Source organism: Prunus mume, linkage group LG7 (genome assembly GCF_029339155.1).
Source record: "Prunus mume cultivar Tortuosa linkage group LG7, ASM2933915v1, whole genome shotgun sequence".
NCBI classification, from domain to species: domain Eukaryota; kingdom Viridiplantae; phylum Streptophyta; class Magnoliopsida; order Rosales; family Rosaceae; genus Prunus; species Prunus mume.
This window is the reverse complement of record NC_142704.1, coordinates 1,277,298-1,299,662: the sequence shown is the minus strand read 5'-3', so window position 1 is coordinate 1,299,662 and position 22,365 is coordinate 1,277,298. Positions and strand designations below refer to the sequence as shown.

Genomic DNA, 22,365 nt, shown 5'->3' with positions numbered 1-22,365 from the left:
TAGATTGCATGTTGAAGGAGTTAAATGACAGATTTCCAGAGAAAATAGTTAAAAAAATTATTCTTAACTCAATATTGGATCCTCGTAACTCCTTAAAATCATTCAATATTGGGCATCTATGTAAACTTGCTGAGAAATTCTATCATGCTGATTTCAATCTCAGTGACTTGAAAGCTTTAGAAATTGAGTTTAGGTATTTTCAAAGTGATATGCATTGCCTTCCATGCTTTAAGGACCTCACCACTCTTCCTCAGTTGTGTCAACAATTGGTTGAAACAACTTTGGCAAAAAACTACCATTTGCTTTACAGGTTGATTCAGTTGGTGTTGACTCTTCTTGTTTTTACAGCAACAACATAACGAGTTTTTCATGTATGAGAATTATTAAGAATAGACTTTGGAGCACTATAGCTGATGAATTCCTTACTGACTGTATGATTCTCCACATTGAAAGAGAGTTTGTTAATAATATCGATAATGAAGAGATAATTAAGGAATTTAAGATTTCTAAGCCTTGTAGGGTAAAGTTTTAGATTTAAACAGTTTAGTTTTGTGTTGCATTGCATTTACTTCTTCTTCTTCTTCTTCTTCTTCTTCTTCTTCTTTTTCTTTTTTTGTTAAGCTTTTATTTATATATAGATATGCATATTTGATGGTAAGGCTCATTATGTCTCCCCTTACTAGGTGTATCTTTTTATTTTTATGAATAAAATTCACTCGTACCGTCGAGTTTTTAAGGTAAGTTTCGCCTACTTGACTTTTGAATCCTGGATCTGCCACTGCGTACAACCCCAACCTTATATTCATACAACGACCCATATCCAATGAAACCAATTGATTTAACCACTTAATTAGATGGTTCTTGTTATGGTTTTTTCTTAAAGTACGGTGTTTGTCTATTTTGTTGGTCCCAACTCTGCCTTAATGATTTTCAATTTGCCTAATTTTTTGCAAGGATGGTATATGATTGAAGACTAGAAAAATAGAAAGGTTTATTAATTAAAACAAATTAGGGGACCGTATAAAGTGTCCCTCAAATAAAATTATATAAAGTTTTTCTCTTATCCAGTCGTTTGGATTGTTTAGCATGCAGACCCTAATATATTTGCAGTTGCCTTTCATTATACAAATAGATTTCAAGATGTATACTTCTACATCACTGACCAGATGTATTTATATAGTGTGGGAGCAAATATTTTCATCTCCAACCACAGCACGCCACGTGGAAAATAAGATTATCTCTTAAATTAATTAATTGAATCAGTTTATCTGGCCAATTAATTAATTGGGATAAATATCTTAATTAATATGATATTATCTTTATTTAATAAGATAATATCATTAATTCAGATATTATCTTCATAAAAAGTGATAATATCATTTAATTCAGATATTATCTGACAGGGACCCGTCCGAAATTCCTCGGAACACGGGACGGACCACTGCTAATTACCGACATCATCCGATCTTTGGGCCCATTTACTAAAGATCGAGACTTTCTACCAAAAATTTGGCGAGTCTCACATAAATTGAACATTTCCCAATTCAACTGCTCAAAATTCTGATTAAAAACAACCAGCTGGCGGCATGCTTTGAGCGTACAATAATTTACAAACAAGGCCTCCGGGCCTTACAAAATTAAACCCTCGATGGGCGTCTGAGCATATCTGCGAATTCAAAATACAACGAAATATCGTCAACTGAAAGGAAAAGGTACCAAGAGTCTCTCGAGACTCGAATTCCAAGATGCACCGGTCCGACTCAGCTAAAGCTCGATTAGCTCTTGGTGAGGCATAAAAAGTTGTGAGTGGACAAAAATCAAGTTGATTCAAGTGAAAACAAAATAGAGTAACCCCACCTTTTATATGCAAGGAAACCATAAGCATAACAAAACAACATAAACAGTACACGCATACATACTAACACAGTTATACCGGATCTCAAATTCGTAATCCGTGAATAATACTTCACGAAGCCCACCACTCAATTTAAGAGTTCCGAGAGGTTAGACTCTCATAAACATTCTCAAAGGTACGACCGGCGAGGAAGTATCCTTACCGAGAAATAGAACCAAAGAACATTCATACATACATATAATTATATACATACTAAATGTATGATGTAACAGAATAATAATAATATTATTAATAATAATAGTACATGAATGTAACCAATATTTATTTGTACCGGGGAAACAATCCAGCAGGGACTGTTTGACTAGTCCACATGGCAGAACCATTCCTCAATTCACCATGTGTCTAGGAGCGAGCCGTCCAAGCTGGGGACTAACTCTCGGCCGGCCGCGTACAGCGACACGGTCAAAGCATTGTAAGCTGAAATACCGGTCCTACGCGCGCAGACTACCCCAAATCCAGGGTCCACAGCAACATCCCCTCAAGGATGTTCTGAGTTCTCATAATTTCAAAAGTACTCAGTATCCGTAACCAAAATCAGATCAGGGGAGGTACATGAAATAGTGCTTAACGCACTCCAACTAGCAAATCAAATATTACCTTTCCATAGCTCATGTCAACCATCACGTACCCCATGCATAGACGCATGCAAATATGATTTCTCAGAATTCAAATATCATAATAAGTTTTATAAAAACCTCGAACTTTCATTCGAGCATATATCAATTCTTGATAAACATAATAAAACTATATGCCATATTTCCATGAATGAAATCATACTGAGTTTCAAAAGAAAAGTCCACTCACAAGTAATCCCACACAGCTTGACCCTTAGAGGTCCGCTGCTGCATATCTTTGGGTGAATCACGATTGAGAATATAAAAATCGATGAGCGTCAAGCGCTTCAAAACAGAATTTTAAAATAAAACCCTAGCTTCCCGGGAGTTCCTATAGGTTTTACGAGGTCTAGGACACACGTCCTGTACGTTTGGTCCAAAACGGACGGTTAGATCGCTCACGATCGCACAAATGGACGGTTACTGAAACCCTCACCCTAGGTTAGCATTTCCGGAGTATCCGGGACTCCGTTTTACGATCCGTCGAATCCTACACGATCCTAAGGGTATCTAGAGGAACATATTTCAGTTTAAAAACGATCCAACGGTCGGGACATATCGAACCCGAATAACTCCCAATATGCGATAATTTGTTCGATTGTCAAACGACCTCGGAATCAAGATCCGCGAAATCCTACGCGCTCGTGACAACCTAAGGATCACACTGGAATGATTTACAGCTCCACCACACTTGCCCACGCGCCGCCACACGCGCTGGCGGCAAGCGGTGTCCAAAGTGATTAGGCTTGGCGGAAAATCTCAAAATCTCACCCAAGACTCCTACACAACATTCAATCATAGTGCACCACAAACTGAATTCAACCTACTAGCAAATTTATGATGGGTTGCAAACAACAAATTGAATTCAACAAACATCTGGTCATATTTTGTGCGTTCTCAATACAAACGCTTTACTCTGTGTGTGTGTGCGCGCGCCTTTTTTTTTACTAATAGATGGAGTTCCACTTTCATTTTTTGATGGTGGGCTTCGTTTTGGACGTGGGGTTGGGTTGGAAAAGAAAAAATAAAACATAGAAAATGTAAAATTTTACATATATGATGCGTTTGGCACTCGTATAGAGACAGAGATTGGTCTTGCAAGAGGTGTTATTACGTGCTTGACATTTGGTAGAAAAATTTGAGAGAGATATGATGTCCGTATATGTGGCTTTACGTTTAAAAGATGAGTTTTTGGCTTGACGTGATCGATGAAGGTACATCAAGATTGTATTGGGCCGAAATGGAGTCCACCTACAAGCCCATATCCAATTAACGAATTCAAACTTTTCCTACCCTCCAAAACGCGATGAAACAACCGCCGTTGGATCACCGTCCGATGGTTGATCAAACTTCCAACGCAATCTACTTCTTGAAGACGCTTCAAATACAACCCCAAAGCTTCCTTCTTGGCCATCAGCTTCCAGCGTAAGCTACTTCTCCAAAACGCTTAAATAAATACAACCACAAATCCTCTCTCTCTCTCTCTCTCACTCAATCATTTCTGACTTTTCTCTCTCAGAAAAGAGAGCTGACCACTGAGAAAACAAACAAAAACCGCTTTCGCTTCCACTCGCTCAGAATCAGAAGCTCCCAACTTTCCCGCCAAAAGTCTTGCCCTTCGCATTTCACACTGCCCTTGCTTAAAACGAGCTCGGTATTCTTTCTGCTTTCTGTAATTTTGGCGGTTAGATTCTCACACACTCAGAAACCCTCGAAGCTTTCTTTTTCAAGGTTCGGATTTTAATTCTGTGGTTTTAAGTTTCTTGCATTATCCTTATTTTTGTGTTTGCTTTGGTTCGATTATGTGATTCATTGTGTAATTGGTGATGGTTCATTTTGCAATTCATTGAAATTTCTGCTGCTCTGTTTGGTTGGTGAGAAAATGTGGGAAAATATGAGAAAAAATTGTCGCTTTTTCATTATACTCACTCAAATTACTGGCTTTGATGCAATTGTGAGATCAATTTGCGCTTTTAGTTTTCATTCAATTAGTTTGTTTTCTCAGGAACCAAACAGAATGTTGAATTTTCTAGTACGATCAAAACTTTAACTGATTTAGGGCTTGTTTTCTGCTTGTGATATGTTCAAGGTTGAGGAAAACTGATTTTTCTAAGAGATCATGGCGAAAGTGAAAAAGGAGCAGCTGCAGGAGGTGGTTGTGGATCCATACGAGAAAATGGGTTTCCTTTTGCAAGCATTATATGAAACTGAAGGCTGTTTTGACTCCCCTGCGTCCAAGCCAAGCTCTGCTACTCGGTATGTTGCTTCAATTAACTTTTTACATGAAAGGAGCATATTTATGATGACATCTGATTCTTCAATTAACCTTTTCCTCATATTACTTGGTTATGCCTTATCGCCATTTGAGTTAATTTTTTCTTTGGTCATGAGTTTTCTGGTTTTGGGTAAATGCTTAATTTGATATTTTACTGTGATGAATGGTCTGCTTTGCTGTTCTAGGAGAGCCACTGGTCCGATGAGACGGTCAGCGAAATGCTGGACAGAGGAAGAGGTCAGTAGTGAAAATTCCTTAGTTTGGTAGTTCTGTAATGCTAGTTTAGCATGTAAGTTTTAGATACATTGTTAATGAAGAAGGAAATACTGAAGTTCTTATATTTATAATGTTGGTTTAGTCTACGTGGAGGCTTTATTTTAGTCTCCTCAGCTGCTCAGAAATTATTCAGTTTATTAATCAATTGCCTTGTCTTGTTGTTATGGCAGGACGATCTTCTAGGAGAGCTGGTCAGAAAGTTTAACAAGAGTAATTGGAAGGAAATAGGTGGGCATGCCACTGTCTTTCTGTTGGTTTTCAAAAGTGTGCTTTTAGTTTTATGAAAGTTGCCTGATGCAAAGTTTGTGATTTGATTGCTTCCTTATGTCCTGCAGCTTCATGTCTCCCTGGGCGCACAGATGTTCAGTGCCTGCAGCGCTGGCAAAAGGTTCTAAATCCTGAAATTGTGAAGGGACCCTGGACAAAGGAGGTGCAAACATAACACTCTTGCATGCTTTTATAACAATGGGGAAATCATGCTTTTACTTTATGCTAAACTGATATGTGATCATGGTTTATTTGTTCCTTTATCTGGATTTCAGGAAGACGACTGCATAATCAAACAAGTTGAGAGTCATGGTGCTAAAAGATGGTCTGTTATTGCAAAGTTCTTACCAGGCGAATGGGCAAGCAATGCCGAGAAAGGTAGGCAGCAACGAGTTCTAGTCAGTGCATCAAACTTTTGGCATCAAGTACCATTCAATCAACATATGTTCTGAAAATCTATGGTTCACATCCTTTGTGTTTTGTAATAGTTAGCTATGCAGATTATATACTAGACAATAATGAAGTTAATAATTACTTTCAGGTGGTACAATCACTTATGCCCGGCTATAAATAGAAATGCATGGACAGAAGAAGAGGAGTGGGTTCTTACTTACTACCACCAACTCTTTGGTAACAAGTGGGCAGAAATAGCCAGGTTTCTACCTGGAAGGTATGCAATAACTGAAAGCTGATGGGATGAAAGTATGATTGTGTTTTTTGGTATATGATGAATTCATTAATTGAAAACTGACCAACATATTTTGGGAACTTAAACATATATGTACATGGTTTTTTTTCGTGTGATTGTATGTGGTGCAAATGAGGTAAAAATCTGGATTATTTATCTCTTGTATAGGGATTAATATATTAAATAGGTCAAAATTTGGATTTTAGACATTCACTCTTTGTGTACTATTTGCTGGTGAAGATACAGTTTACTATGAACATATATAAATCATTAATGATTGTGTAATTTATGTTTATTAACACAATTCAAATGGGGAGATTGGCTCCTTCTGTTGAATGCACTCACTCATCTCATCTGTATTGAAATTGGCAGGACTGACAATGGAATTAAAAATCACTGGAACTGCACACTGAAGAGAAAATTAGATTCATACTCACCTAATGGTTGTGATGTGGATATGCATCCTTATGTCTGGAATGTCGAGATTAACCCAGCCGGACAGATTTCTGATAGACTGGCCTCACTCAATCAGAGAACAGGGTTGGAGATTGGTGATAGCGCTTGCTCTACAAAGTTGACTCTTGGATGTTCTTATAGACATGAACTTTGTTCAGAATGGAAACCTGTCAAAGTGCAGAAATGCAGATCATCAGATAGAGGAGCAAATAGTTTGACAAATCTAATCACAAGTGGATCTTCCAAACACAGCCCTTTATCAGCCTCTTCATCGGTTTTCGTGGGTGCATCTACTTCTACCAGGTCCTCCCCCCATGAGAGTCCATCCTGCTACTCTACACCCCAAAGCCGTGCGCAGAATGTTAATGTGAATCTCAGCAGTGGCAGCAGTCCTGGGTCGAGACTGAAGAACTTGGCATTGAGTTTCAAAAATACTCCTTCCATCATAAGAAAGAGAAGTTCCAGAAGACCTGATGCTTCTTCAGCTGCCGTTAAATCTCTAGGAAGGTGCCTGGAACGTGAATTCGACGCCGAAAACCATTCAGGTGTTACTAAATGTGGCCAACTTTTCTCTGCATATGCTACTTCATCAGACGTTAACGTTGGTGCATAGTTAACCTCGACACTTTTGGAGGAAGCCAAATTTCCACGGTTCAAATTTTTGCCCAAAATGGATGTGTGAAGGAGTTAATTTCTTTCATTTCAGTTGTTCAAACTCTCCCCCGTTCTAAGTAAGTAGTTGTAGTTTAGGTCACTTAAGGTAGTGTGCTCGTACTTTGCATCCGAGTTCTATTCCACTCTTTGTACATTAGACTAGCTTGAAACATTGCTTTGTCAAATAAAAAATGTTCCTAAATCTAAAAGTCCTCTATCTCCTCATTCCCCAAAAAGGAAAAGCCAAAATTCCCATATTTATTTATTAATTATCATTATATTCCAAAAAGATTTATAGGATACGATATTCGGCACGCCAACCAAACCATGTCAAATTCGTTCGTTACAAACTTTACAAAAAAAATATCGCTTTCAAAATAAAAAAATAAAAAATAAAAAGGAAAAGCAATTTAAGGAAAACAAAAATATCCAAATTCGCTGGAAAAACAGAAATTGGATAGACCACGTCAGAGTCTAATCACACCCATTTCAAATCCGCAAACCTCGACCTCGCAAGCTACCAATACCACCACTGGCACTGCGAGTACGAAACGCGCTTTACTCGCGCGACTGCAACCGTCACAGCTCCGCCATAACAGAAAAGGAAAGATCTATTAAAAACGCGCCAAGCAAAAACAAACTGCACTGATTCCATATATTCTCTCTACTCACCTCAACTGAACTTCTCACCCTTTTCAATTTTTTTTCTCTTTTTTGTTTTTTGTTTTTGTTTTTTTTTCGGTGTTTATCATCAATCACGTAATTCAATTATTCATTCTTATCCAATTCCCCAATCAACTGAATTTTCCCCCTTTTTCTTTTATATATATATATAGTATAATAATCTCATAAATTCCAATTCAAATTCACATTTCTTCTTCCCTTTCTTGCTTATCCGAAATTCCCAAACGACCCTCCTTGATTCGCTCTCTCTCTCTCTCTGTGAGTTAGTTTGTGGTGAGTGTGTGAGGAGGAGGCAGGAGCATGGGGTCTATGGAGCAGACGATTCTGGTGACCGGCGGGGCGGGGTTTATTGGGAGCCACACGGTGGTTCAGCTTCTCGAAGCAGGGTTTAGGGTTTCCATCCTTGATAATCTTGACAATTCCGTCATTGAAGCTGTTGATCGCGTTCGGGACTTGGTCGGCCCTAAGCTCTCTCAGAAGCTCCAGTTTCATTTGGTATATCGCTATCCTCGCTTTCACTTGTTCATTGGCTATGGCCGCTTCTCTTTTTCTTCTTTTCCTTGTCTTTTTGCTCTTTTTCTTGTTTAGTGGACTTGCTGCTTTGGCTTTACGCTGCTCTGTTTGGTTCCCTAGATAATTTTAAAATTGGAGAAGAAAATTTTGATTTCTTGATGCTCTGTTACTTATTTTGGGAATTAGAGTGGAAGGGGATTTTGGATTCCTGATACTGTGCTTCGTTTCTTGAAATTAAGTTGAACATAGTTTTGCTCGGCTCAGTTGCTTTAGAATCGTCTCCAATTATTGCAGTTTCTTATAAGCCTAACACTGCATTTTGTGTTTTCACTTTGGCCTCTTTCTCATTAATGCAATTCCTTATGCTTCTTTTTTTTTTGGTTGCAGGGTGATCTCAGACATAAGGACGATTTGGAGAGGCTGTTTTCTCAAACAAAGTGAGTAATTTTGTTAATTACATCATAGTATGTAATTACAACGTTCAAGTATTTGACTTTGCTGTTGGATTATAATGAGACAGATTTGATGCTGTGATCCACTTTGCTGGCCTGAAAGCTGTAGGAGAGAGTGTTGCTCACCCACGCCGTTATTATGATAATAATTTGGTTGGCACTATTAATCTCTATGAGGTCATGACAAAATACAACTGTAAAAAGGTTTGATCTCTCGACTTCTTTTTTTTTTTTTTTTTTTTTCTTTTTTTCTGAGTTCTGCAGTTGGACCTCAAATTAGGTTCAGAGATTACTATTTTGTTTTCCATATGTTGGCAACCATGTGGAATGGAAACCAATGGAACTTGGACCAATGTTTTAAATGTTCATTCTTTCCTCCATGTGCCTGTGCTGGCGATTGGTTTCTCTCACTGTCTCTTATGCCCCAGTAAAACTAAATAGAAGTAAGGACAAAGTGGATTATAAACATACTGATGTTCTGAATTATTTGCTTCATTATTTAGAGAAAAGAAACTTATTTATTTTCTTCTTTTCTAAAGTACTTCTGGCGTTCATTTACTGTTGAACCTTCATAGAGGAATTGAGCATCTGAACATTGAGACATTGATTTTGTAAAATGTTCCCATGTTTCCCCCTACTAACATGATGAATATGATGTTGTGTGAGTGTAGATGGTTTTCTCATCATCTGCAACTGTTTACGGGCAACCTTCAAAAATTCCTTGTGTTGAGGATTTTGACCTTGTAGCTTTGAATCCATATGGCCGTACAAAGGTATACAACATATCTTCTTCCACAAAACATTGAATTAATGTTGAGTTAAAAATTAGATAGCTTTCTTTCTTTCTTCTCTAACATAGGATTTGCTCCATTTTACTAGCTTTTCCTTGAAGAAATTGCTCGAGATATACATATAGCAGACCCAGATTGGCAAATTATTCTACTGAGGTACTTCAACCCTGTCGGGGCTCATGAGAGTGGGAAAATTGGTGAAGATCCCAAAGGCATCCCAAACAACCTCATGCCTTACATACAGCAAGTAGCTGTTGGAAGATTGCCTGAGCTTAATGTTTATGGTCATGATTATCCCACCAAGGATGGTACTGCGGTATGTAAAATCCATCAAGATTGTTTTTCTTCAAGATGACTGGGTAGGATTGGCAAGAATTCACTTGGTCATTGACATCCAGTTACTAGTCCCGCGTTGAATTTATATTATATGGTTTTATATTATACTCATAGAATCATCCTTCAGCATGCTGCTAATACACGACTTTCTTGTTAGTCTTATGCAATCGATCAAATCCACATGCTTTCCTAATTACCAGTTTTATTTTTCTCTTCATTATGCACAGATCAGAGACTACATTCATGTTATGGACTTGGCGGACGGTCATATTGCTGCTCTTCAGAAGCTTTTTACTACAGAGAATCTAGGTGATTGTTCTTATTATCTTGAGTGCCATGTTTCTGAATGAATCTATCATGTTAGAAATATTTGTGGTAATATTCTTTGGCATTTGGGTGTTCTAAATAGAATTTCATGTCTTAGGATGTGTTGCCTACAACCTGGGAACTGGACAAGGTACGTCGGTGCTTCAAATGGTTGCTGGCTTCGAGAAGGCTTCTGGCAAGGTGATTGTGCGATTCCTTCAAATCACTATCTCGTTCTTTTTCTCAATCAATTTTTCATTGTGGAACTTTTTCTTAATTGTGTATATCCCAGAAAATCCCCATCAAACTATGCCCAAGGAGGCCGGGAGATGCTACTGCTGTTTATGCTTCAACAGAGAAAGCTGAAAGGGAACTCGGGTGGAAGTAAGTAGATTTCATCTCTTCTTTTATGCAAATGCAAAACATTCTTTATGATCCTTCAAGATGATGACTGGCGCCGCATAGGTTTTCTTCCTTGCTAATTTTATATCTTCGGTTTCAGGGCAAAATACGGAATAGAAGAGATGTGCAGGGACCAATGGAAGTGGGCGGTAAACAATCCACGAGGTTACCAGTCCAAGTATTGAATGGAATTGTATATAATGCGCACGGAAGTTTGTCTAAGTGACTTACCTCCCACTGCCTTGAGAAATAAAACTGTATTATTTGATGTCCTGCTAGATATGTTCATCTACTAAAGTGTTTTTCCTTTATTTATCTTTTCCATTTAAAAGAAATGTAATTGGGCCACATCATGGGAATAAATTCCTTTTCTGGCAAGTATATATAAATTTCGAAAAAAGAATTATGCCATGCATGTTGTGTGGTAACAAATTGAAGCATAAACTTGCGTTTGCTTCTAGAAATGTTTACTTGGGTCTTGGAATTAGGCTGTCTGGAATTTTCTTAGAATAAACGTATCCAAATTGTCGGAGGAATTTGACCAGTTTTCAGGATGTGATAATTTTCTTAGCACAGAGACGTGAGGGTTCGTAGTTTTAAGCAGCTAAGCAATGGGGGCAAATATTAAATGATTGAGAGAGAGAGAGAGAGAGAGAGAGAGAGAGCTGGCTACTAGAAGAACCCACGAATTAATAAAGTTTCAACGGGAAGTTTACCGGGCAACCTGCAATAATTTTCAATGAAAGGGGGAAAACATAAAAAAGAAGAAAATTTGTACAGAATAATTCCATATATAAGAGAGACGATACCTTTAACATGTTGTGCATTTCAGTGGCAGCATCGGACTGGTCCTCCTTAAATTAAGTGGAAGTTGGATGCGAAATGGGGGAAGATTTTCGAATGTCATACCGTATCCACTCATGTCCACTCATATCTTTATATATGTATCGTTCACATGTAGCATAACACGTGAATTAGTAACATATGAAAACGATTTTACTATCACACCCAAGTATTAGAAAAATATCTTTCATTTTAGAATTTGGTACGTGTTACACTATCTGTCCATTGAATTCTTCTAAAGCTTCCTAGGATTTACCAAGGTAGTAACACCAACAATCAATTTCAGTTAACTTTCTGTTATAAATTACAGGTCACTTGAAACGTCATGAGATATTTAGTCATACACCCATTCTTCGCACTAAAACTATAAATAAACCCTTTACCATTTAATTTATATAAACAAACTCAAAAAATAACAGCTGACCCTATTGAATTTAATTTTGATTATTAAATTAATTTGATACCCTATTGAGTGTTTTGGGTTTTTTTTATGAGGTTTTGGGTTGAGTTTGTCTTAAGAAATCATTGGCGATTTTGTAATTTAAAAAATGCATTTTTGTTATGTTATAAATGTGCTTTGGTTGTGTTTCTAAAGTCCATTTCATATATGATATTTTTATAATTTAAGTTCCTATATTAGGTATAATAGTGAATCTCCCAAAAGTTAATCAGCTTGGGTTTGAGCATCCTAACCTACAAATCATTCAGAACAAACCATTTCTTGATCATTTTGGATTTTCACCATATAGGGGATTCTGTTGAAGGCATTACTTATGCTGCTCATGGGTCATGCTGAAGCCCTAAGAAGTGCTTTAAATTGAAGTAATTTATAGTCAAAATCATTCTGCTGATCTTGGGAGATGAGGATCAGTTGAAGATAAGGCTGGTGATGTGGATCAAGATGGAGCTTCTAGAACTTATTGTTTTTTTTCATTTTGATTGTTTGTTTCAGCTTTTTTGTTGTTTTCTGTGTTGTTCAGTTACTATGAAACTCTTTGCAACATTCATGGTGCTGATGATTGAGATTCTGCAAAAAAATTGACATAGAGGAAGATCACGTGTGAGAGTTGCCCCTCAAAAGCCAGCTCCTTTCAATCTGGACAACCTCAAGTGGTCAAACCCTTTGGGCTAGCCAAGTGGCTAGGGTTCGTGAAAAAATAGTTAAGATTAAGATAAGCGATAATGCAGTATAACTAACAAAAAATCAAATGATAAAAGGCTTGTACTTCAAGTGATTAAAGGTAGTTACCCCTACATTTGTGGTCACATGTTCGAGTTCCCCTCTCTCATATTACTTTGTATCAACTAAAGAGAAAAGCTCGGATGCTTTACCATACTGTAAAGTAATTGGTGTAAAGGTTGTAATGCTGATCATCGAAATCTCTTATAGTTTGTTTGGACAGTTTAATTATTAATTTTGTTTTGGAGTCTATGTTTGATCGTGTTGTGTGAATGCTCTTCGAATTATTTGTACTTCAAAGAGTCGCAAAAAGACACCCATAAAAAATAATTCTGGGTCCCCCTTTCTCACAGATTTTTCCATTGCAATCTTCGTAATGTACCTGTCACAAGGTGTTTTAGTCTTATTTGAGAACATGTCAATTCATTAAGTCCAATAACAACTTCTACATGCATCTGTTTTGGACTGCTCTGGACTGGACATACAAAGTTCAACCTTTCAAACTGAAATGTCCACAAATTAATATTCCCTACCTCCAAAGGCATCCACAGACCTAACTTCATTAAGGCTCAGGAGCAGCACTAGGTAGAAAACAGCTAACAACCAAAGAGTGTTTTGCCTCCATAGGATAGCATGGAAAGACTTTTTTGCGTGAATTAATCTTTTAAATTTGTAATATGTTTATTAATTCGTAATTGAGTGAGGATGAATTAATTGAGAAGGATTTGAATTGAGGATGAGTAGAATCCGAACTTGCGTAAACTTATGGCATGTTAATTGATAATTTTAGTACAGTTATTTTTTTTATTATAATGATTTCCGTTTGTCAATTTGGACTAGAATTGCCAACCTTCCAAAAGCAATGGGTGCAAATTGTCAAAATAAAGAAATCAGGGACCAACATGAAAAACTAAACGAGTTACGGGGAGCAAAACGTAAATTGGGCAAAAAATAATAATAAAATAATAGAAAATGAAGGAATAGGAGAAGCTTCTGGAAAAGACGTTAGAAGAAAAACCTACTAATTCTCTCTCTTAGCCCCTACTTCTCGCGCCTTCCTATCCGTTGTTTAATCACTCCCTCTTGTCCGTGGGCCCCCACAGTTTTTGCCCTTTTCCAATCTCCTTTTCCTTAAAAAAATAAAACAATTACTTTCTCTCTTTCCTTCTCGAACCCACGAATTCCCTTTTTCCGTCTCGCTCCTATCATTTACTCCACCCGCCCGAGAACCTTCTAGAAACAACAAAAAGAGCAGGGAAATTCTCCCCGCCTCTCTCTCTCTCTCTCTCGGCGCTGCTGCGGCTTCTTCTGGTTAAGCCTTGGTACAACAGACCAAGAACTGTTCTGGATAGAGTTAGCTTTCGTGTAGGAAACGAACTTTCTTTTCCAGTTTTCGGTTTGGTTGGTGGGAAAATCCCTACACTTTGTTCATCCCAAAGCCTCACTTTCCAGGTACATACGTTTCCTTTAATTTATTTATTTATTTTTTCTGAAGCTGTAGACATTTCATACATGAAATTAAATAGAATTTTCCTTTCTTCAATTTTTATTTATTTTTAATTGCTCCACGGTTTCTCTGCAACCAAATGAAACGTTAAATCATTTTAATTTATTTGTTATATTGAACAACAGTTACTTATTTGATAAATCAGTTGCTATTAGAGCTCGGATCTGAGAAGCCGAAGGCCTAGAGGCCATGGCGTCGTTGCAGGCCGACCAGAACGGCGACTCCGGCCCCGTTAACGGCGCTGGAGGAGGTGGAGACTCACAAAGGACGCTTCCGACGCCGTTTTTGACCAAAACGTATCAGCTGGTGGACGATCCGTCCGTCGACGATTTGATCTCGTGGAGCGAAGACGGATCGGCCTTCATAGTCTGGCGACCCGCCGAATTCGCCAGAGATTTGCTCCCCAAGTATTTCAAGCATAACAACTTCTCCAGCTTCGTCCGCCAGCTCAACACTTACGTAAGCCCTCTCTGTTTCCCTCACTTTCCTCCTCTTTCTCGGCAGCCAAACAAGCTTAAGCACGTAAATGTTCTATTTTCTAATCGATTTCTATTGTACTTGCAGGGATTTCGGAAAGTTGTGCCGGATCGGTGGGAGTTCGCGAACGATTGCTTCAAAAGAGGTGAGAAAGGCCTCCTACGGGAGATTCAGCGCCGGAAAATCTCGCCGTCGGTGTCGGCGTCGCCTGCGGCGATTACCGCGACGTTGGCGACGGTGTCTGCGGTGGCTCCCGGGGTATCTCCGTCGAACTCCGGCGACGAGCAAGTGATCTCGTCGAACTCGTCGCCGGTGGCGCCTCCGGCTACGATGTTGAGCCGAATCCGGAGCTGCACCACGACGTCGGACGTTCTGGAAGAGAACGAGCGGCTCAGGAAAGAGAACATGCAGCTAAGTCACGAGCTGACTCAGCTGCGCGGCTTGTGTAACAATATATTGGCATTGATGACGAACTACGCTTCTGGTCAGTTGGAGGGCGGCGGCGGTGGCGGTGGCGGTGGCGGTGGGAGTGTAATGGATGAGGGTAAGCCTCTGGAGCTGTCGCCGGTGAAGGAGGCTGAGCCGTCTGAAAACGGCGTCGTTCGCGAGGGGTCTAAGGCGGAGGCTTCGGCGGAGGAAGAGGAAGACGAGGAGGAGATGAGGCCGAGGCTGTTTGGGGTGTCGATTGGGGTGAAGCGCGTGCGGAGAGACGAGGAGGAAGAGGAGCAGCATCGGGAAGGGTCTGAGGCGATGAAATCAGAGCCGTCAGATGGGAGTTCGAAGCGCGACCAGGACTCCACGTGGCTGGAGCTGGGAAAGTGACGGACTTGATCGGATGACGATGGTGATTATGATTTGTTTTTCCGGATAATGGAAGAGTGGACGGCACCGCACGAGGAGAAAAGTGCGCACGTGCGAGTCAAATGACTGATAGCGCCACGTCGTTTGTGAAAAGAATTGATCAGATTTTCTAGTGTGTTCTGGAAACTGCGAAACGACGCCGTGCGTTGTAGTTTGGGCGCGGATGAAATTTTTCCTTAATCCATGAAGCGCCAGAAGAGTTAGGCGGGAACAGTCAAAATTGTGAGCCCGCTTGTATAAATTAATTCCTTAAAAATTTTATCCATGAATTGTTGTTTGTTGTTTCAAAGCAGACGGGCAAACAGAAACACGCCACATTTGACTAATGTGGTGAATGTATGTTAGTGATAATTTAGCTAATTTCAAGATTAGCATGATTTCGTTGGTTTTCATTTTGCTACTTTGCTAGTGTCCAATCAACGTTGTCCGTTCTTTGCACCTGAATTTGATCCCCCGGTTCCTTGCACCTGATTTCGATCTCCCAGTTCGATCCCTTCTTCGTATAATCTAGAATGCCGCTTTGTAAAACAAAAAAACAAAAACAAAAAATCACGTAATTTTGGTCTGGCTTGGCTGTGTGAGTCATCCATCAGCTATGCTCATGGTTGATTGATGATTGACAATGGACTTATCATGTTAGGTTCGTTATCCGTAAGGATAGTTGTTTGGGCCTAAAATGGCAAAAGACCCGTTAAGGGATTTTGAGTATTTTTCATCTTAGTAAACAGCCATGTTAAGCCACTTGGATGCGTTACATTCATTATTATTCTAAAGAAACTCACACAAGTTGGATGATGGCTAGAGGAAATACTTTGGAACAGCCTCTAAAACCTCTTATAAACACTGTTCATAGTGTGCCTGGCAATCCCCCGTCCCATAAATTTGTCTGTGATCTGTGGTTTATGTTTATTCGACACTAGAGAAGGAAGAGACTTGAACTCGGGTGTAAATGGGTGAACAAGCACACATACAATATCTTGATCAACTCATCGAACCCACACTCGCGGTCTCAAATTATTAATTGAAATTTATGGACCATGCATGCATGCCTACAGAAATGGGCCGACTAAGGGTTCTTCTAGCCTTTTGGGCCACAAAAAAGAAAGTTTCCATGGAAGCTTTTCTTACTTTTGATCCCCATCAACAACGACGTTGTCAAAAGGTACGTGACAGTAAATGGGACAATTTGATGTGCTGGACTTGAAAGGGAATGTTTTGGTTTGTGACATTGAAGACCCTAAACACGCACAAACGAGGCTTTTAGCTTATTTTGTATAACATTTCGTCCATTTTGTCTAGTTCATGGAGTAAACGAGAGAACAGGTTTACGACAAAAACTAGGTTTAGAGTTTTTGAGGTGCCATTAAGTAATGGCAATTGGTCGGATTCAGAGCCAAGGACCTTGGGGAAATAGGACTTTGTTCTTGCATATTGAATCTTCATCTTTATCTGTCCAGGCATCGAACTACTTTGGATATAAGCCCAATTGCATATAATTTATCGAGAAGCATTACAAAATGTCTCCTAGATTTTAGCACTCAAACTCCAGGTTTTTGGATTGAATGGAATTTATGAGTTGGATGTCCTTGCCCTTTCTACTACTAGTTTTCAAATTCTACTTTTATGGATTGAAACAGAGAGTTTTGGGTCTAGATAAATGTAGTTTGTTACGTAATCTCACTGTAAATTTTGTTCTCTGTTTCCCAATGTGAACACTCAAACGGAACATTATATGGTAAAAACGAGCATGTTAACAGTGGCCTCGTTAAAATCTTCTTGGAGAAAACCATATGGAATAAAACCCCAGAGCATAAAGTACTTCCCATGCTAATGACTAATCAAAAGAGTCAAACACCTACTACAAGTAAATCAAACCACTCGAGACCAATTCTTCCTAACACCATTTAGAAGCCAAGGAGGCCCATCACCCAACCAAAAACAAAGCTCCTCCACACAAAGACTAAAACAACTCGAAATCAATCATCTCTGTTCAGATGAATGTAGTTTGTTATATAATCTCACTGTATATTTCGTTTTCTGTTTGCAATGTGACCACTCAACTTTCCTCATGGTTCATCAATGAGACAAATTGACTCGTTATTCTATGAATTTTGTCTATTGCAATCTCCTTATGAAATTATTGAGGGTCAATCTAGACTTACAAGTCCACTCCTTGGACAGTGCCTAGAACTATAACAAATAAAATTACAAGCAAGATTCTCTAAGGAAAGTTAGTAAACCAAATACAAGTATTAAATTTGTCGATCGACTGCAATATATTTTAAGATTTCCCCTAATTAATTGGTTCTCTTTATACATATATATATATATATATACACACAAAAAAGAAAAAGAAAAAAAGAAAATTGAGAAGTAAATGAATATCCCGATCCTGTGGTGAGTCAACAAGTGCTTCACTTTCGGTCCCTAAAGTCAACACAATCTGCCAAGAACATAATGTTTAATGTGAACCCTCACCTCAGCTACACATGCTTTGCTGCTGCTGGGCTGGGACCAATCTAGGCAAAGCTTGTTTTTTTTCCCTTGTTTGCTTTGGGCAATACCTAGTTCTAGTTGGGTGTGTATTTGTGCCGACCACTAACATGACCTATAATATTATGAAAAGATGAGCAAAATTGGGTTGACTACTTCAATTCCACTCGACGCCCATGTGTTTACATTTTTCCAGACTTCTACCGTGAAATTGCTCTGCAAATTAATTTGCATGGAAAAATATTCATGCTGCAGACGACCAAAAGACGGCACTTGCAATTTGCAAATTAAAGAAAATTTTGTAACATCCGCCGTATGCTGCATGACAACTTGGTGGAAAAATAAATCACGGAAAGAAATTAACAACTATTTCGACCCACATTAAATGCATGGTTTGAGCCACTATCTATACAAGAAATTAATATTAGTATAATTTTAGTTTTGCTAGAAAAACAAAATAATTAACAATAAACAACCTTGGTATGGGTATCGCAAATCCTAAATTACTTTTAAATATTCACAATCATTTATAATCGAGACTATAAGACAAACATATAATAAAGAGGAAATTCAAACAGAGGATTCGGATCATCAAGAAGTGGCGAAGCTTAGGCTCTATCGCTTTTGAGAGAGACATTAAAAATGATTAGCACAATTTGTATAGTGACAGACAGGCATATGGGTAGGGGGAAAAAATCAAAACACAAAAACCGTCCCTCTAAAGTTGACTTGGCAAGCGGGAAAATTCCGTTGCTTTGTTGAGTGTATGAGTCATATAAAGCTGCATCATCTACCCTTTTAAATTTCCATTTCCAAAATTCTCCATTATTATTCCACAAGGAAACTGCACTGTAATTAACCCTCTTCAAACCCTTTGAAGCTCCCAAGAACCCTGTCTCTCTCTCTCTCTCTCATATTTAATTTCCTATTATTGCTTCACACTTTCTCATATATTATATATGTATATATATATATATATATACAAACTCATATATATATATACATGTATATAATTAGACCAATCAACTCCAACCCAAGTTCAATATCATCATGTTGAAGGAGTACAATCACTAGCCACTGATGAAGATGGAGATCACAGTGATATCAGCCCAAGGCCTCAAAACCACCTCCCCTGCTATCTTCTCAAACAAGATCAGACCCTTCATTACCCTGACCACCACCATCGGTGATCACAAGTGCCACGTGTACAGCACAGGGGTGGATGATGAAGGAGGTATCAACCCTACATGGGGTGACAAATTTCATGTCCCTGTGGACACAAGTTTCTTCGCAAACAGGTACTCTTGCATATATCTGCAGCTTTACAGCAAGCGGCTCATAATGGGCCGGACCCAGTTGGGCTGGTGCCAAATCTCGCCCCAAGATATTGGGTTTCCGCCGGCCGGTTCAGCACGGTACATGAGTTACCGGCTACGGGCTAGAGACGGTTCCAGGACCAATGGGATTGTGAACCTTTCTGTGAAGTTGGAAAATTTGGGTCCGGTCAGCGGTCATGGGCAGCCAAACTCCGTCAATGCGCCGTCATTTGGCATGTGTGGCACAGTCATTGGAACGCCGGTGACAGCTCTACTGCCACCTTTGGGTGAGGTCTCTGTGAGTTGTGAAGGGCAGTTAGATCACGTGGGTTTTGGTTGTAAAGAGGCACATAGATGGACCACCTGTGATTCTGAAGGGCACCCTTCCAGAAATTGAGAGAGCATCTCAACGCGCGAGTATTACCACTACATTAATTGACATGGATCAAATTTTCAAAAATTACGTGTTTTATGTACCAATTAGCTTAGCTTTTGGTTTAGTATTTGTCGTTTAAATATCGAAAGATGTTGCAAATTTGAATTATTCATCGTTCATTATAAACACTGTTTATTTTAGTACCATCACGAAGAAAAAAGAGGAAAAAGATAAAAAGAACAGGAGAGAGGTGTTAATTGAGGGGACAAAAAAGCAATCTAGCACTAATTGTCACTAATTGTCAAGTACAAGTATTGGAAGATAAAGTGAGTAAAGCTACTCATGAAAATCCAATTAGGTAACTATCACCACTCATGCATCATCCTTCCACATTCCTCCAAGTGTAAATCCATGCCAACTATAAGCTCATCTTTACCTACAATCATTTCAAATCCCATGATTTTTTTCAAAGTGCTCTGAGTGTGATGGGCTATCTAATAGTGACTCAAGCAATTAAGAGCCCACATGAGGCCATTATTTGTGTTTGTCTTTTCTCAAAGTTTTATTCCCTCCATGTCACATGATATGAGATCCACATGAATCATGTACTTTTTTTTTTTTTTTTTCTTTAGAGTTTAGGGAAATATTTTTATTCACTACTTTAATTCAATATGTATTTTCATTATTATTTTCAACACTTAACATGTGTCCATGAGAATAATCATAGTTAACTCTTTGCTTTGTATTTGTGGAATCATGATTATACCCATAGACAAATGTCAAGTGTTGAGAATGATAATGATGGTACACTTGGGGTTAAAGTGATGAGCAAAAATGTTCTCTTTTTCCATCGGACGGAAAGATGAAAGAATACAACACAAAATCTTGAATGCATGAGAAATTATTGAGTCTATTAGAGCATCTCCAGTGATGGGTTGTATAATGAAGATATATGTTAAATATACACCATTTGTGATCAAAATCACCTGCAATGGGGAGGTGTAAACGATTGTAAATTTGCATCACAACCGTGAGATGCAAATGTAGATACACATATGCATCCTTTTTTACATCATTTGCAGGTGGGGCCTACATGAGAAAATGTGAGAAAATGTTGACAAAAGTGAGCAAAATCAATTATACATCTTTAGATTTACATATTCCCAATTGGAGCAAAAACTACACTTACAACCCCTAAGAGCATCCACAATGATGCTCTTTATTTCTTAGCTAAAATTTGGCTAAGAATATAAGAAAGCTATTTTAGGAGCTTTCTAAAAAAATTCAACTCCAACCATACTCCCTAATTTGGAGAGTTATAAATGCTATAACTCTTTTTTGATTGGTCCATCTCTATTAAAAAATAAAATAAAAAATAGTTAACATTAAATGAAGGTTTGAAATACTGATTAAATAAAGCAGCATTAAATTATAGGGAGCCACTAGGAGTCCTTTCTCTCTCTCCTCAGATTTAGGAGCTCCTAGAGGACTCCCTATTTTAGGAGGTGAATAGGGAGCGTGGTTGGAGTTGTATTTTTACGATTCCTCCCTAAAGTTTGTCTAAGGAGATGATTTAGGGAGCCAATTGTGGATGCTCTAAAGATGTAAAAAAGATGTAAAAGTGGCTTTACACTCCTGAAAATATACATCCACTGTGGATGCTCCTAGGCCCCGTTTGGTTCACGGAATGAATTTGAGGGGAAATTATTTCTCATCTTATTTCCCAAGTGATGGGAAATAGAAGATTCTTTTCCACGTTTGGTAATACTGAGAAAGCAACCTGAAGATAGCACTTTATTTCCTTTCCCATATTTATTTTGAGTAGGAATGGAAAACAAAGTTTGTATAAATTTTCAATTATACCCGTATTAAATTAAATAAAAAAAATACATTTAATGATATGTTGTAATTCTAAATTGTTAATGAGGATAAAATGATTATGAAAAATGTGTAATTAATATTGGTTCATTTCCCCAAATTTTTCCATGAGAAGGAAAACAAAACTCAAGTTGAGAGGATGACTTCACTTTCCCCCATACTTTCCCATGGGCCAATCAACGATTTTCCATGCCTTGACTTACCAAACATGGGAAAGTAATTGATTTTTCATCCCCAAGTCTCATTTCCCATGAACCAAACAGGGTCTTAGAGCATCCACAATGATGTTCTCTATTTCTTAGCTAAAATTTGGCTAAGAATATAAGAAAGCTATTTTAGGAACTCTCTAAAAACTTTTAACTCCAACCATACTCCCTAATTTGGATAGTCATAAATGCTATAACTCTTTTATGATTGGTCCATATCTATTAAAAAATAAAATAAAAAATAGTTAGCATTAAATAAAGGTTTGAAATATTCATTAAATAAAGCAGCATTAAATTATAGGAGCCACTAGGAGTCCTTTCTCTCTCCTCAGATTTAGGAGCTCTTAGAGGACTCCATATTTTAGGAGGTGGATAGGGAGCGTGATTGGAGTTGCATTTTTACGATTCCTCCCTAAAATTTGTCTAAGGAGGTGGTTTAGAGAACCTATTGTGGATGCTCTTAGTGCTTTCCTATCTTGGAAAATTTGAGGTTGTTTAAATGCTCCTAATCGTTAAAGGGATAAACTCTTTATCACTAGAGTCTGTTTTACGTTAGAGAAAAAGTAACATTTGAGGAAGTACTTGAGTGTGGATCTCTT

The 22,365-nt window shown here is 38.4% G+C and overlaps 2 protein-coding genes and 2 pseudogenes across 5 annotated transcripts; all 4 read left to right on the top strand.

The window, feature by feature from the left end:
• The first annotated feature begins 3,936 nt into the window (after positions 1-3,936).
• Positions 3,937-7,354, top strand: LOC103337441 (transcription factor MYB3R-1-like; annotated as a pseudogene). Its single transcript, XR_016121977.1, has 8 exons — positions 3,937-4,260; positions 4,619-4,785; positions 4,990-5,041; positions 5,251-5,308; positions 5,416-5,510; positions 5,623-5,725; positions 5,889-6,017; positions 6,408-7,354. The product of XR_016121977.1 is annotated as a transcription factor MYB3R-1-like (transcript).
• Positions 7,355-7,774: 420 nt separating this feature from the next.
• On the top strand, positions 7,775-11,073 carry LOC103337429 (bifunctional UDP-glucose 4-epimerase and UDP-xylose 4-epimerase 1-like). Its single transcript, XM_008240583.3, has 9 exons — positions 7,775-8,324; positions 8,730-8,779; positions 8,863-8,998; positions 9,466-9,567; positions 9,674-9,901; positions 10,149-10,230; positions 10,346-10,428; positions 10,520-10,611; positions 10,730-11,073. Exons 1-9 carry the CDS (start codon positions 8,130-8,132, stop codon positions 10,812-10,814), a joined length of 1,053 nt encoding a protein of 350 aa, XP_008238805.2. The 5' UTR covers positions 7,775-8,129; the 3' UTR covers positions 10,815-11,073.
• Positions 11,074-13,780: 2,707 nt separating this feature from the next.
• Positions 13,781-15,889, top strand: AT-HSFB2B (winged-helix DNA-binding transcription factor family protein). Of its 3 annotated transcripts, none has more exons than XM_089041583.1 (3): positions 13,781-14,104; positions 14,315-14,618; positions 14,724-15,889. In XM_089041583.1, the coding sequence occupies exons 2-3, from the start codon at positions 14,349-14,351 to the stop codon at positions 15,456-15,458; spliced, it is 1,005 nt and encodes a 334-aa protein (XP_088897709.1). In that variant the 5' UTR covers positions 13,781-14,104; positions 14,315-14,348; the 3' UTR covers positions 15,459-15,889. The 3 variants fall into 3 exon arrangements, with proteins under 3 accessions (XP_088897709.1, XP_008238808.2, XP_008238807.2); XM_008240586.3 differs by having other exon boundaries at positions 13,783-14,104; positions 14,285-14,618; XM_008240585.3 differs by having other exon boundaries at positions 13,784-14,104; positions 14,305-14,618.
• Positions 15,890-18,688: 2,799 nt separating this feature from the next.
• On the top strand, positions 18,689-19,850 carry LOC103337431 (uncharacterized; annotated as a pseudogene).
• Positions 19,851-22,365: the final 2,515 nt, after the last annotated feature.